General features: G+C 40.3%; 1 protein-coding gene across 4 annotated transcripts in view; it reads left to right on the top strand.

Moving 5' to 3' along the window:
• The first annotated feature begins 278 nt into the window (after nucleotides 1–278).
• Nucleotides 279–13,884, top strand: part of eif4g3a (eukaryotic translation initiation factor 4 gamma, 3a) — a 59,858-nt gene continuing 46,252 nt past the window's right edge. For 2 of the 4 annotated variants that reach the window (XM_067388026.1, XM_067388029.1), the window contains exons 1-4: nucleotides 279–1,042; nucleotides 9,896–9,968; nucleotides 11,286–11,453; nucleotides 13,759–13,851. In XM_067388026.1, coding sequence (XP_067244127.1) covers nucleotides 879–1,042; nucleotides 9,896–9,968; nucleotides 11,286–11,453; nucleotides 13,759–13,851 — 498 coding nt within the window. In that variant the 5' untranslated portion in view covers nucleotides 279–878. Of the gene's footprint in view, nucleotides 1,043–9,895; nucleotides 9,969–11,285; nucleotides 11,454–11,728; nucleotides 11,768–13,758; nucleotides 13,852–13,884 lie in introns of those variants that run through there. The other 2 variants (XM_067388028.1, XM_067388030.1) reach the window with 2 other exon arrangements.

A 13,884-nucleotide genomic window follows, 5' to 3' on the forward strand; every position in this document is an offset into this window, starting at 1 on the left:
AGTTAATTTAGTAGCCGATTGGCTGAAATATTACAAATAAAATGTACTGGAAATATGTTTATGACTTAACTGTTTTACAGTTTTATCAACACTGTAATATTTTTTTTTTTCATTCAAGATACGTACACAAGTCTAGTCTTGTTTAATGTAAATGAAAAAATAAGTAGGCCTACATAAAAAGTTCCGGTGGGTAATAATATAAAAATCAGAAAAAGAATACAGCTGGGTAAAAAATATATCAAATATTTATTTGAGATTCCACGATGTCATGAACGGCGTGAAAACGTAATTGCGTCACGACGTAAATTATTTTACTGAGTCGTTTTATGAACCGCATCTTTGAAAACGAACTGTTTAAATGAACCGATTCGGTTCATTGAAAATGAGTCATTCTTCCAGTCACTACGGTGTGGCGTAAGGTGAACCCGAGCATCTCCGAATTTACCCGACGTTTACCGAGCCGTTCTTCCAGCCGGACTGCTGGAAGCAGCCGCAACAACGCCATGTTGAGCGAAGTCTCCCATCTTTATGAGAAATTCCTATAATGCGACTCGTTATTGTGATGTTACAACGCACAGCGGAGCAAACAAACCCGGAGACGGCCATCTGAGGAGGCGAAGAACAATTCAACCGGGGAGATCCAGGGTGGCTGGAGGGGGATACAACCCCTCTGTCGTCCCCATGCATAGAGCAGCTACAACCCCCGATTTCAAAGATAAAATGACATTTTTGTTACTAACAGCCAGATTTGAATGAAATCCATGGCATAAGGATATACACACGTCCCGGCCTTCGTAGAGAGAAGAGACGGCCAGATATCGTTGGAACGTGCGACCGTTTTCAGCTGCGTATTTTTTGTTTTGGTTTAAATTTCTGCAATGAGTTTGCCACCGAAAGGGGTTGTGAAACCGGCCGCTGTCTCTGTTGGTGGACATGTTACCGGACCGGCACCGCCAACGCAGCTCCGCGCAGCGCTGACCTCCGTGTCGTTACCACCGGGAGTCCAGAACGCTCCTCCGCCGTCAGCCGTGCCGCCTACCCAGTATCCTTTACTAATAACAAAGCCCCTTGTGTCCCACACAGATTAATGGGCAAACGAGTGCGAATTTTGCTTTGTAATCGCATCACCTGACTTGTTATTTGTTTACATTCATATGTAACTGGTTGTGATGACGAAATTACTAAAAAAAGATTGCATTTGTTCATATTAATATAATATAGCAACCGTTGCCAGGGGTGAGCGGGGTGTGCATCGATTTCATCGAAAGGATTTAGTTGTTTGGTATCTGTTGTTGTTTGTTGGCCCTCTTGCCACTTGCTTTGTTCGTTGAACTTGACAATCCCAGCTTTGTCCAGTGGGTCCATAACAATTTCAGATCAGTCAGAATCTGTGTTTTACCTGCTGCATTTTCTAATTTTGTGATCAAATGCTTTTTCTCTTAAAGGCCTCAGTCAAAAGAGACCAGAATGGCATAGGTACGGTTGCTTGGGTGTTGTTGTTGGTTGCTAGGGTGGGACTAGGAAGTTGCTGTGGTGTTGTGAATGATTTTCTATTTGTCTGAGCCAAACAAGCTGTATTTTTATTTATTTATTTGCCTTTTTATCCATCTGCCAGACAAATAACTTCTGTGAAGGCACCTGTATGAACTTAAGGGGAATTCATATTATGTACTAATATCACTTTGGGATAAGCTGGTCAAAATTAGTGACAAAAAAAGGTTTTGAGAAAAGGTCTAGTGTTATTTGTTTACACTTGCCAATCTTACTATTTAGCCTCATTCTTTGACATTCATACATTAAATGTTGCACAATTATTTCTTACAAATGACAATAATTGTAAAAAATCAAGAGGCTACTCACATTTCAAGCTGATTTACTGTTATCACCTACCGAGACATTTTTTCCATCACAACTGAATAGAAAACATCAACAGATACGAGGCTACGTCATTCTAGTCTGATTTCGAAAGTAAATCACGTCACATGAAAGTCATGTTTCCCTAGTGTGGGTCAGGATAAATGTATTATGGGAATCTGTGCCTGATTTGTTGTGACGTGGAGTAATCTGTCAAGTAAGGGCTGTTTAGACACAGTCGAGTTAAGTAATTGAGCAATAGGCGTACTGCAAATCTGGGTCACCCTCTTGAGCTCTTTGAGAATTTCTGTTGTTCTCCAAGTCTGAGCTATGATTTGCTGAGGAAGATTTAAAGGTGAAGTGTCATTTTTGTGCAACTCGTGTCACCAAACAAATAGTTTTAAAAGGATAGTTCCTAAAACTCCCCCTCATGTCATTCCAAACATGACTTTATTTCTTCTGTGGAACACAAAAGAAGATATTTTTTACTGGTTTTGTCCATACAATGGAAGTCAATGGCAAAAAGGAGATAAAGGTAGCTGTAAATTTAAAGGGTTTGTTCACCCAAAAAAGGAAGTCACTCACCCTCATGTCATTCCAATCCCGTAAGACCTTTGTTCATCTTCGGAACACAAGTTAAGATATTTTTGATGAAATCCAAGAGGTTTCTGAACCACTCATAGGCAGCAACGTAAATGCACCTTTTGAGATCCAGAAAGGTAGTAAAGACATCGTTAAAATAGTCCATGTGACTACAGTGGTTCAACCTTAATGTTATGAAGCAACGAGAATAATTTTTGTGTGCAACAACAAAATGAAAATAACGAATAATTACTTTATTCAACAATTTCTTCTCTTCTGTGTCTGTCTCCTATGATGTTGACGTAGTAAATCCAGTGCAGCGCTTCCGTGTTCTACGTCAGAATGGCGACTCATTATTGGCCGACGCTGTACATGTGAGCAGCATGACGCGTGTCGGCCAATAATGAGTCGCCATTCTGATGTAGAACGCAGAAGCGCTGCACTGGATTTACTACGTCAACAGCGTAGGCGACTGACAGGGAAAAGAGAAAATTGTTGAATAAAGTTGTTGTTTTTGTTTTGTTTTTGCACACAAAAGGTATTCTCGTCGCTTCATAATATCAAAGGGTATATAACAGACATGGTTTCCGCCAATCTCATGTTAATCTTGAGTACTTAAAGAGTGGTATTGCATCCTTCATATCTCCGAAAAGTCTTGAGTTTTATCATATTTATAAAAGATAGATACGCTGTACCGACTGTAGCCGTGCTCCTGCGACATCATTATAAATAAAAATGGAACAAAAACGTTTGTGTTGTTTATATTATATGCACTTGCGCACCGATTGCCAAAAAAACAGACATTTGATGCCGTTTTACTCACCGTCTGCGATCTGCAAATCCAGCGTCAAACTGGGACGTGTTTACAAAAACAAACATACACGCACAACTCCGTTGCTTCCCCGGAAAAGCAAACTGTATCCACTGTTCCCTTAACTCTGGGTTCTTTTGGGAAGCTGAAAAAGGTTATCTTTCCCTCACAACCAAAAACACTCTTGGCTTCTGTAACCCAAACAAAGCACTTTGATGGCCGTACTGTCGCTCTGGGAGATGTGTGCGCGAGCTTATCAGGAGAAGTGCCCATACAAGGAATTCCGCCCTTTATGACGTGACACAGGGCCATACTCGGCGACTTGTCGCGTCGCAACAGCTAAAAGCTGTCTACACTGAACACGACAAACCGATCATTGCAAAGCACTTGGACTAAATTAGAAATAGAACGGATAATCCGTTTACTGTCAGGAATTTGTTGTTGCTTCACACCGCATCCAGTGTAGACAGTATCACTGACTATATGGGTCCTAGTGTCTTTTGACGTGACGCGTCACCCCACTCGTGTACGGTGTAGACACGGTTTAATGATAACTATATTAGCATTTGCTGTCGGGAATTTGTTGTCACATCGCACCGCATCCAGTTTAGACAATATCACTGATTATAATGGGTTCTACTGTTTTTTGATTCATTGCGTCGCAGCACTCGTGTCTGGTGTAGACCTGGTGTAATGATAATATCTATATTAGCGTCCACACCAGCAGATGATATCATTCTCTTTTTTTCTAAGCGCGTTCTGCAGTTCTGTCATCTGTCGCTTTAAATGTTCAAGCTCTTAAAGCAGGATGGATTTTGATTGGCTGTTAATGTCTTTATCGTGCATCAGCTGGAAAAATTTGTTATGAGATAATGTTTTTCTGTGCTGTTATCATTATAGTTGTGGTGTGAACTCTATTTATTTATATTAAGATATTTAAAACTATATCTTTATTGTTATTGTTATCGTCCTCTGTGTGAACAGGCCTTAAGTAGGGTATTTTTCATTGGCATGTCATGCCACATCCATCACCTAGTGATCTCAGCTTTGTGGCCTCCCTCATTGATATCTTCCCAATCAGTTTCAGACTTTAGTTCTCTATGAGAAAGGTTTTATAATTCCTAAAATTATTTGTTATTACTTTGTTATTGGAAATCTCATTATATCAGCCCTAGCTGTTCAGCTAGTGATCGGCATTGACCACAAACCTCAGCAAAAACATATGGCTGTAAAAATGAACTATTTTGTGCACACATGGTTACACTTATGTCGAATAGCGATGATTACATCACTTGATGGATATCGGTGTCTTCCAGAGTGTTCATGATTGCATAAATCGCAATTACGATCCCTTCCTGTGCTCAGAAGTCACTGCTTAATGCTTAATGTCTCAGAGAAAATCGCCCGAGTGGACGGGATTCCTGCTCGCGGGACGTGCCTTTAGTGATGATGCTGTGTTGAGAGCTTGTGTGTAAGGCAGAGGGGGGGTTGGGATGTTGGAGGGAGTGGTTGCTAGAGCGACGGGTAACATATGCGACTGGCCCTGCACCCCTCAAACAATGGCAGTGCTGCTTAGCATTCAGAGTGTGAGGCTTCCCACCGCCTGCCAACAATTGCCTAGGTCAAAGAGAGTCTAACACACACCGCCTGCCGCAACCCTAAACCTCTCAACGCAACCTCTTTCTTAGTTCCAACACACATTGTCACCTGCTTTTTCACTTTTTCATTTCCTTCGCAAACTGTACAATCAGCCCTAAATATTTGTCAGGAAAATGCTAAACCGGTAGGAAAAGGAACTCTCATTCAAGGTGAAGTGGGTCATTTTCTTTTATCCAATCTCAGTTAAATGGATCAGAGATAACTACTAGGAAGTTATGGCTTGCTCTGTGATGCTTGGAAAACATTGCACTGTTTGAGTATTTTGACATGTCAAGTTCTGGCTCAGACAACTTAGTGAGTTTTGGGCGCGACTACTGGGAAACCTGTTTGAAAACATTTTTGCGATTCCACTTGATGCAGAAATTGTATGCATAACTGGTCATTAAAAAAAAAAAGTTTCTTGTGCGCATCAAAGCTGCATTTATTTGATCAAAATACAGTGAAGACAGTAATATTATTATTTTAATATATTTTAGAATGTAATTTGTTCCTGTGATCGCTAATCTGAATTTTCAGCAGCCATTTTCCTGTTAAGGTGCATTATTGTTTATGCGCTACCAGATATTACCAAACAGAACTGGAAAAATTAATAGAAACGTTCCATGTGCCATTGGTCAAACACACAGACAATCCCACCCCAAACTCACGCCATTGGCTGAGCCATTGTTTCAGGATAATTAAAGGCGCGATAAGTAGATTTTAAACAATGCTGTTGGACATTGTTGATATTTGAAATCAACCCAAAAAACCTACCCCTTTCTTCATTGCTCTGCCTCCAAAACTGCATAGCTATTTATCAGAATGCTGCTCTCTAGAGTTTTCTAGCGTTTTTCTAGCTGACTAATGAGTTTATGGTCACTGAATATGTTTTTCTGAGGTAAATGTAATGTTATGTGACATTGTTTACAAGCTGTTTTATTGACGTCTTTCCGAGGTTGAAGGCATGATCCGAGGCAAGATACGGATTTCAGTAAGTTGTACTGTATATTTTAACATAACTTCAGATGTTTAGTCATGTTTATTTTTCGTGCTGTAACTGGTATTAAAGCAAAGGGGGGGATGTTCACATGCGCTGACGCTTCTCTTTAATGGAGGCGCTAAACCGATCTGTCACGTCACATTAAACGGCGCCAAAACAATATTTATTTTTTGAATCTCATAAGATGGACGTCATTTGAAATCTGAGCTCTTTTTTTTTTTTTTTTTGGATGGGAGGCGCTACATATTCTGCTCATTCATCAACTGAAAACAGACTAGATTAATTGATTCTTGGGATTTAAGAATCGATATCGGTTCGTAAAAATGAGAATCGATTAAAATCGAGAAATCAGTATTTTTTTACCAGCCCTACTAAACACCGCATTCTCTAGCGATCGTCAGTGTGCAGTGGTTTAACTGCAAAACTCAAACTATATCTGGCCACTGTTACACACGCAATGCGAGCTGTTTATCACAGCTGACGCACAACAAAATGCTTCACGAAAAAGAAATTGCAGTTGATGAACAAATGACAAGGAAGCACAAAAAATGAACGTACAGTTAGGGCTGGGGGATATATCGCATGTGATTGTCACGCGCATTATCCATGCAATATCGCATTCATTATCAAAGCTGATACATCTGCGATATGAACACGATATTGCATAGCTTATCAGTGAACTACGGCTCTGTCTATTAAATGCCGCTCCATTTGAAAGCAGGTGATGGCGATTTAGCGGCAATCAGGGAACCGGCTTTACTGACAAAATGCGCGTGACAATCACATGTGATATATCGCCCAGCCCTACGTACAGTACACAAGAGTAAATACAAAGCATTCGTTGTTAGTCGCAAACAGCACAGCAGCTCCAGAAAATCAAAACCGTATTACTAACATGACAAGCAGGATCAAAGCAGCCTCCACATCTGTTTTCAGGCCTTCCCACTTAGCTCTCTCCAGCACTGTAAAGCTTTTCTAATATAAACCCGGGTCCTAAAGCGCTTGTCCAGTCATAAACCTTCATTCCGGTGATATTCTTTTGAGCTCTTTTGTATTGTGTCCCATCTCTCGTTCTGCAGTTTTTTTTTTTCCTCTTATTTTCAAATCTCCCTCTTGCTCGTTTACTCTCCTCGGCCGTCATACGCCCCCCCCCAAATGCTGACTTGTTACGTGTTTGTTGTTGGTGTCGCCCGACTAACTTCCAAACAGTGTATTTGAAATTCTACTGAATCCACTTTTAAACAAACAGCAATGTTTTGATAGCACCACAAAAGCACAGTGTTGACACTTTCAGGGAGGATCAAACTACTAGTGTCTTAATTCTAGTTGGTTTTCCATATTAAGCATCGAACAATGACGCTTTACCTGTGAGTCACTTTCTGTGATCTTTCAACAGTCAGAGTTGTGGTGTTGGCCGCAGTCTTGCTGCAGTACTGTGTACATGGACTGCATTTCATTTCATTTCATGAATTTTATATATGGTCAGTGACGGTATTCTTCAAAGAGTAATATCTATCTATATATAAGAGTATAATATATATATCTCCAGATGAGGGCCGTAGGGTTCAGATCCTCATTTTACGAAAAGTCAGCTATGCATCTTGGCCATAATATGAGATGTGATCATAGAAAACAATCCAAAAAAATCATACTGCGCCTTTATAGTACAGTCTGACCTGAGGATCACGTAGCAAGGAATAAATCTCTTTTGAGTCTCTCTCTTTCTCTCCCTCTCGCGCCCTCAGCTGTAGACCCTCTGCCTGCCACGTAGACAATCTACTTCTGGTTTATCTAACTTCTCTTTTTCCTTCCTTTTTCCTCTCCTTTTATTTTTTCCTTCCTTTGTTTTCTTCATTTCCTTTATTCCCATCTTCATTTCCTTCCTTAAACCTTATACTTTTGTCATTCCTTTCTCCCATATTTCTTTCATAACTTTCTACTTCTTTCCCTCCTTCATTCCTTCCCTTTCCTTCTTTCATTTCATTCCTTTATTTTCCTTCTTTCAGTTGATTACTCACCTCCTTCTCTCCTTCTTTTAATTAATTTTTCTTTTTTGGTTCTTTCTTTCTTTCTTTCTTTCTTTCTTTCTTTCTTTCTTTCTTTCTTTCTTTCTTTCTTTCTTTCTTTCTTTCTTTCTTTCTTTCTTTCTTTCTCTCTCTCTCTCTCTCTCTCTCTCTCTCTCTCTCTCTCTCTCTCTCTCTCTCTCTCTCTCTCTCTCTCTCTCTCTCTCTCTCTCTCTCTCTCTCTCTCTCTCTCTCTCTCTCTCTCTCTCTATATGGTGCCTAATTGGATTTACTATAAGCTACTATGAAAGTTTAAGGCTACACAGTTTTGCCATCTCATCTTTTGACATTCTCTGTACTCGTTCTACTGGCAGTAATTAAAGAGACAATATTTAGAGACTAAAGGACCATAACTCTTCAGAGACCATGGCACTAATAGGATATTTTCAGAAGAGATGCTTGTTAACAACTGTCTCAGTGTCTCAAGAACATTTTTTATTATTTTTTTTAAATCGGTGATTTTGGAAAATTTGTAAATTCTTCTCAAATTCTCCACACCTGTGGGCACACACTTGTGTGTCGTGCCATCAAAACACCTTCATGACCATGCAAAGGGATTTGGTTATGCAATGGAGAGCCAAACTGTGAACACAGGAATCAGATCAGCCTGTAATTCCAGTAAGTCGTGCCTTGTGTCCTGCCAGAGTCTAGCGAGTGTCAGCTGTCAGTTTTAACCTGATCAAGTAGCCTCGCAGGCTGTCCCCCAAGCTGCATTCCTCAGGTGCACCCCTCTGAACTCTGATTGGGTGCCTTGGATGTGTCCCTGATGACCTGGAATATAGGTTTCCAAAGTCGGATTCACTATGTGAGTGCATGTGAGAATCTATGTGTGCGCTCATTTTAGGTTGTTACGAGTGAAGGAAAACCTCTCGCCACACATTATACCTCTCTTCCCCGGCTGTTTTTTCCCAGCTCTTACTTCCCCATCCCCCTTTTTTCTCAGAGTTTAGGTTGGCAGAAGGCCAGAGAGGTAGGAGGGGGGGAGAATGGGAAAGAGAGTGCAAATCGGAAGGCAGGATTTCACCGAAAGTCTAAAAAGTGTTCATGAGTGCATGAAGCGCATGAAGGAGGAAAGCCAGACCTCCTCTATTTTCCCCGAAACCATGTGATCTGCTCATCTCTCACTTACGAACACAGATACAATAACCGCCGGAGCCGGTTCCTGCTTTTTTCTTTCTCTTTTTTCTGTCACATCCATCTATCTTTTTCGCTATATGTGTTTATCTGTTCTGAGCGGCCCCGTCGTTTGTGTCACAGAATACCTCAGACAGGTATGACAGTGCAGAATTTATTATAAATTCTCCTGCTTTAGAACTTCATTTAAAGAAGACCGGCTGAGTGATGTGTGAATGTACAGATATTGTAGCTAAAATAATGCTGATACCATAAAATTTTTCAATTCAAATGACTCCCATGTCTTTTTATAACTTGCCACCTGCAACCTGAACATGTTCAGGTTATCATTATACATTTCTTGGAATGGAGCAACAGCTGTAAAGAAGTACATGAATTTTAGATCATGGGACATTTTTGGCAGTCAAATAACAGTGTTCTTATTTTAAGAAAGGAATTTTGCAGCTTACATTTAATATTTTCCAGTTTTTTAACGTGTTAGAACAGGCATTGTAACCAAAAGTGCACCGATCCATTTCTCACATATTTGGAATTCCATGTCAGGATTTCTGTCTGACATCTTCCTGGCTGGTTGAGGTATGGGGTGTACTGAAAGGGGAATTGGACATTTTAGTGAAGGGAGGGAGAAAATGTGTTTGTGTTAACTTTCTCAAACCTTTGCCCCAAATGCAAGTCATTGGAGGAAGTGGACAGTAATATTAATTGGTGTGAAAGAGTCTGCACCATTATAATTTCATGTTTCATGATCTTCTTAGTTTCTAAGGTTGACATTTTAAACCTTTTAGAGATTTTCTCTAACATTACCCTTCCCAGGATCCCTCGAGCAGCGCTATCACTGGAGGAACGCATGTTTCCCGGCCACTCTGGGGTGACGGCTGTCTACAGTGTGAGTGATCACACACACATGTACACTTAGTCATTATACATCACTATAATGTATATACATAGACAATCCCTAAGGCCAGAAACATACTCTAAGTATGCGAAAGTGTGTGGTCCCGTTGTACATACTTACTGTGAGTACTTTTAACATTATTATTATTATAAGCAGATGATACAGATGCATTTATTTGTCTTATCTAGCTATATACGTTTCTCAGCAAGATTTTCCTCAGACTGTTGGTGTGCCATAACAGTAGTTCACCTAAAAAAGAATAATTAAATTGCGACAGATAGAAACGTATACCCCTAGAATTGTCAATTATTTTGTACGCTATTAAAAGAAAAGCAAGCTGCATATATTTTCATTTTCATCTAACTGTCACTCTCAGCAGTGTGGACGGTATCGGGATGTTCTTTAACAGTATACCACTGCAAAGGTATTTCCAACTTCCAAAAAAAGAAAAACAACTTTGCCGTGAGTATATCAGGGCATTGAATCATGCACAGACTCTTGTACGTTACGTGTGCACGTTGCTGGCTGCAGTTCACTTAATGGCCACTGGTGTCGCTAATAGCAAAAATTTCTGAACTCGACACGTATCCCCTTTATGCCCGGTACACACTGTACAATTTGGGGCTGTCCCAGACGAAAGATGACCAGTTGTGGTGATTTCTGTGGTCGTGGCTCCTAAACGATGGTCCTTTGTTGTACAGTGAGACAGGTTCAAAGACGGCCGTTGTCATGGTCTTGCAACCAAAGATAGCCTGCGATAATTTTCTGACAGTGTCAGAAATTTAGCATGATCGTCTTACAGTTCGTTTGCTGCTACGACATATATCTACTGACTAGCCAATAAAAATGCAACAAGAAATAGTGTATTGATCAACGTGACATGCCGCTAAAACTTAAAACTACTTACCTCAAACTCCATTTAAAAAATTGGCATGCCAAGTTAGCCTCTTTTCACTAGCCATGACCGCGTCCATATTCTCCTCTTTTGCTTATTTCCTCTTTTTTCAGCACACATAAAAACTGTAATTGGCAAAGTGCGATTCATCTTGCTCTACTTGTTTACCACTAGCACATGCTGATGATGTTTTATTCTTCTGTACCAACTAAGTTGTGCTGTAGACTATGATTCAATAGGTGTTATCATTGTACATTCTACATACACGTCATACCCAAGTTTAATAGATCCATGTCATACAATGTGATTTGTAATGATCTTACAGGATTGCCGAAATCTCAGTCTGCAGCAGGCATTAAATAAAAGGAGCTATGTGAAACTGTGTGTTAATGTTGTTTGTGGTCATTTCACAGGTATCCAGACACCCTGGTCCTCCGTACCCAGGTCATGACCTCAGCAAAACCCACCCAAACCTGGCAGGCACCCCTCCCGGCCATGCCACATCCCCAGCCCTCTCTCAGGTATCAGTCCCTGCCGGCACCTCGTACCGCTTCCTCAAGAGCTGGGAGACAGGCGGAGGGGTAAGTACCAACACCCTCAGCATGTCCACATCCGCATCTGTCTGTCTTCTTTCTTTGTCTACACAATTGTTTGGTTAATTACTGGCTATTTTATCTGTTAAAGGGGTGAACTGCATTTTTTTTTTTCATTTTATAATGTTCTCTGAGGTCCACTTATAATGTTATCAAGATTTGTACATAAAAAACATCTAATTTAGAAGTAATAAGCTATTTTCTATCCTGTTTTTGACCCTCTCTTTCAAATACTCCGTTTTGATGGGCGTGCCGCATTCAAGATTTGGAAGTAAACGCCCACTGCTATGATTGGGTGACAGGTTTGCATATTAAAATAATTTCAATGTCCCCGCCATTACACGTGTGGAATTGTTTTGAAAACTTCCGATGTTAAAAAATATCCTGTTACATATTTTAAACGTATGCATATAGATATGCTTTATAAGTCTTGGTTGTGGAAAATTAAGTTTAAGTACTGAGTTACCACAGTTGCAGTTGACTGGATAAATTGCGGTCTTCTGTGTATAAATAAATAAGTACTATCGTTTGTCGCACTATCGTTCACATAGGCTATTCAATTCATCGTTCATCCTTGTCGTGTTTTAAATAAAATGCTGTACATGTTGTAGAAACGTTGTAATGTTTTACTTATGACAAAACTGAAGTTTTTATTCAGGATTACAGCAAATGGCATTGATCAAAACAATAACAAAAGCAGCGTTACACATTAAATGCCGGAGCAAAGGAAAAAACAGCAACTATCAGAACTATTCACAGTTTGACTGTGGTGCTACAGTATAAATACTCAGTAGTACATATCAAATTATCTGTAATAAACAAATCAATAGTGACACATGGTGAAAACCCTGTTTGTCACTGTAACACAGTTCGTATATATGGGAAGGAGGAGGCGGGAACCGGCGAACACTAAACACTTTAATATACCAAATAAACGCACAACAAAACGACTGCCGGCCACACAAACATAATAAAACATAACATAAAGTCCAGGCCTGGTCCTCTCTTGTCCTTTACTGTCATCGCTCCTTCTTTTTGTGCTTCCAGAGCTCCTCCGTGAGAGATACGAGACCGGTGCAACACGCAGCTGACGCTTGTTATCACTCGCGTTACTGGCGTCGCGCCGTTACCTCACGGCTCTCGCCCCGCCCTGCTCGTCACAGTCGCACTTTTGTGTGTTGCTGCATTACTGTCAAATCCAGTATAGTCGTCAGTGCATAATCTTTTTTGAATGGTGTCTTGTTTAAAAATAAATCCGAAGTAAAATGAAGCAAACAAACTATTAAATTAAAGATCATCCATAAAGTTCATCCATACTTTCTTAATGTTATGATCACAATTGGCACTGCAAAACGTCTTGTAATCCCCAGAGGCATCTCTATCGTTTTGTTGCTTGAGTAATGTGTTTGTGTCGTATTTACTACTGCATGACATGTGCGAATTGGTGGGTGGGGCTAAAGAGGCAATGATGTAGAAGTAGGCGTTGATCTTCTGCAGAGACGTTCTTTCGTATTACTATTACGCCATAATGTGACAAAATCCAAAGCGAGTCCTTTGGGCAGCTTGGTTTCAATAAAAGATGTTTTTGGACTAACAAGGGAGTTTTGAGTTCTGAAACTTACAGGATATTTTAGTACAATGACCTCTTATGTCAAATTTGATTTCTCAATTCATTACCCCTTTAAGACAGAAGAGAACTTATTATATTTTGGTGTCGCTATGTTTTTCTAGGTCACCTTGATTTGTACCAGAAATTATGTTTGTTCTTTGCCTTTGTTGGGTCTGAATTAACTGTGACATTTAGACTTGTGTATTACATTTTAGATGTCTGATGTTTCCGCACACACACACACACACACATACGCACAATACAGAGTGTCGAGGGTTTGTGTTATGAGTGATTTTTGCACCGCTCTCCTCACCATGGTTACCACCAGCCTGAAGGAACACTGTCGCTATTTTATAAATAGTGTTTCCAGCCGACACAGGTGCTGTAATGATCCCACGACTTTCACACACACTCACACACACATCCACACATCCACACACACACACTGGACAGATATATACACACTCAACAGACACTTTTATATACACACTGTTGCTGTGGATTGATTACAGGGTAATGTATTCATCTGGGTTTTGTCTGACAAAGAAATTAAGTCAATATGCACACACTCACACAGTTAATGATGATCTCTTTTTTGTATCCTATGCTCTGATTGAAAACTATACATCGAGCTTCAAAAGGGAAGTTGCCTAACTTTTTGGCTGTCTCTGATTCACTCCTTAGCCTCAATATAACCCAGCTCAGAATCCAGGCTCTGCCCCCCTGGTGTACTCACCACAGACGCAACCAATGAACGTACAGCCACAAAGTCGGCCGGTAAGAACTGCTCTCCGCAATTTTCATGATGAT

The sequence above is a fragment of the Chanodichthys erythropterus genome, chromosome 6 (genome assembly GCF_024489055.1).
Source record: "Chanodichthys erythropterus isolate Z2021 chromosome 6, ASM2448905v1, whole genome shotgun sequence".
Classification (NCBI taxonomy): domain Eukaryota; kingdom Metazoa; phylum Chordata; class Actinopteri; order Cypriniformes; family Xenocyprididae; genus Chanodichthys; species Chanodichthys erythropterus.